Source organism: Anneissia japonica, unplaced genomic scaffold, assembly GCF_011630105.1.
Source record: "Anneissia japonica isolate Jap-2015-1 unplaced genomic scaffold, ASM1163010v1 scaffold9359_len9367_cov173, whole genome shotgun sequence".
NCBI classification, from domain to species: domain Eukaryota; kingdom Metazoa; phylum Echinodermata; class Crinoidea; order Comatulida; family Comatulidae; genus Anneissia; species Anneissia japonica.
The window spans coordinates 1-2,149 of record NW_022755353.1 but is presented as its reverse complement, the minus strand read 5'-3'; the positions used below and the strand labels follow the sequence as shown (position 1 = coordinate 2,149).

Below are 2,149 nucleotides of genomic sequence, written 5' to 3'. Positions count from 1 at the left end.
TATATATATATATAAATCATCAAAGAAAGGTAAATACAGTGTTTCGAATAATGAAGGACATGATAATACATCGTGTTGCATAGTTCTCAACGAATATTGTCCTATAAATAGTGTAATGAAACATAACAAAATGTGTCTGACGGGATTCGAACTGCTGTCAAGGCGAGCGTCATAACTATTAGACCACAGATGCTTCATGGTTTAACGGATTTAAATAAGGTCAGATACACTCCATTACACAATAAGTACGGCTGGAAAAAAATAATAGCATGTAATATAAATCAAGATAGCCGTTAAGAATGTTATATGTAAATATCAAATCATCAAATGATTGATCATTTGATGATTTGATCCAATTGGGAGTGGATTCAATTCTTACCAAATCTACGAGGGAAACGTAGATGAACATTCCTGCTGTGACAGCAAACACCCATTGATGGATAGCAGTGCCTTCCCCGGCAGCTATTCCAATATACAACCCAATAAATGCCATACACGCAGTGCCGAAGTTGCACAACAGCGCCTTTTTTACACTAAGACCATTATTAACGAGGACAGCAAAGTCACCTAAAATTAAAGAAACAAACTTTTAATCATGATGTAGTTAGTTTTCATAATTAGGCCTAACTTATGAGAATGATTATTATATATTATCAACAGTAAAAAAAAAACATTCATCATCATCGTCGTCGTTATCATCGTCATCATTATCAAACATCAACATCATCATCATCATCATCCAATTCCTCCTTATCATTATCTGCTCATCGTCGTCTTTATATTCTCATCATCGTCGTCATGATTTGCCCATCATGATTTTTGTTATAAGAAAACATTTGGCAAGTTCTCACCTAACTCGTGGGGGAGTTCGTGGAACATAACTGCAATACAAGTGGACACGCCCACTAATATATCGGCGGTGAAGGCCACGCCTATTGCAAGTCCATCCATCAGATTATGAATAGCATCTCCAATCAGAATCATCGCATTTAACGAATTAACACCACCTACAATGTAAACACACGTCAGTCAGACTTCGAATGGAGTTTACGACAACTTTAACAAACATCTGCGTAGGCAAATCACCCATAGGGTTAGCCTAAGTTTATTTTACTCTGGGGTAGCATCCAACTTACAGAGACTGTGTAGAAATGGCCGAGGAAGAATATAAGCAGTCATCTGTCTATTTAATGTAACATGTTTTAAAATTCAGGTATAGGTCTACAGTCGTATTTCCTTTTTAATATGTAGGCCATACTGTAGTCTATTTTTGAATTAAAGAATTACAAGTTAGCATTACATAATACAATCTAAATTGTATGGTATTTTCTCCTTCATAATAATTATGTAGAGTATGCGCTCTGTGACCGATGTTTTTTAAGAGGCATTAGGCCTATATTTGATGCTGAAAACTAGCTTAACAAACAATCACCTGATGAAGCCCCATTGACTGAGGCGAAAGCTTGTGAAATAAAATTCATCGTTAGTCAAATAAAGCGCTACCTACTCATTTGTTTCATTTATATACACTGACTATTACGGCTATACTATTTTTTGATTTAGCTTAACAATGTAAATCTTTTTTGAGAGACATACTTAATCACGATTATATGTATTTTAAAAGCAATTAATGTTTGCCACAATAAGAATATAATTCATTTTCAGTATCTTTATTACATATCTGTTTCGTTAACTACAAACTTTATCATTAAAATATTTTATTGTATTTCTAGTTTACCATTTTTATTATCAATAAGTGTACTATTCGATTGACGTTTGTCTTCCTCCATTTTAATGCTCTCCTGTAAAAAATAAAAACATTATCCATTCATTTTTACCAATTATCAAATATATAATATATGACGGGTAAAATAGAATGAATGTTAACAAAAGTTCGATGAATATATTTTCCAATAGAAACTAAAGACAAAAATGCAACCCCAGGGTAATATGCACATGTTTTTTTAATGAACAAGATTAGGCCATAAATAGAATAAACAGCGAGAAACAATACGAACACTCTGTGATTTCTGTGGTTCTATTATTTACGGTGTGCTTTAAACAAGAAAAAAAAAAACGCGTTATGATGTACGTCAGTGGCGTAGAAAAGTATTTTTCATTGGGTGGTGGGGGGGGGGGGGGGGTTGGC

At 33.9% G+C, this 2,149-nt stretch overlaps 1 protein-coding gene across 1 annotated transcript; it reads right to left on the bottom strand.

The window, feature by feature from the left end:
- Window positions 1-220: 220 nt before the first annotated feature.
- LOC117123425 (zinc transporter ZIP12-like) lies at window positions 221-1,797 on the bottom strand. Its single transcript, XM_033269330.1, has 3 exons — window positions 1,739-1,797; window positions 852-1,007; window positions 221-567 (listed from the first exon to the last, which is right to left on the bottom strand). Exons 1-3 carry the CDS (start codon window positions 1,788-1,790, stop codon window positions 221-223), a joined length of 555 nt encoding a protein of 184 aa, XP_033125221.1. The 5' UTR covers window positions 1,791-1,797.
- Between the last annotated feature and the right edge of the window lie 352 nt (window positions 1,798-2,149).

Excerpts from the sequence above, each read along its gene's own strand:
- LOC117123425 (XM_033269330.1), bottom strand. The coding sequence starts at position 1,790 with ATGGAGGAAGACAAACGTCAATCGAATAGTACACTTATTGATAATAAA. Across the intron at positions 1,008-1,738 it reads ACTTATTGATAATAAAAATG|GTGGTGTTAATTCGTTAAAT; the intron begins GTAAACTAGAAA and ends TTTACATTGTAG. Across the intron at positions 568-851 it reads CGAACTCCCCCACGAGTTAG|GTGACTTTGCTGTCCTCGTT; the intron begins GTGAGAACTTGC and ends CTTTAATTTTAG.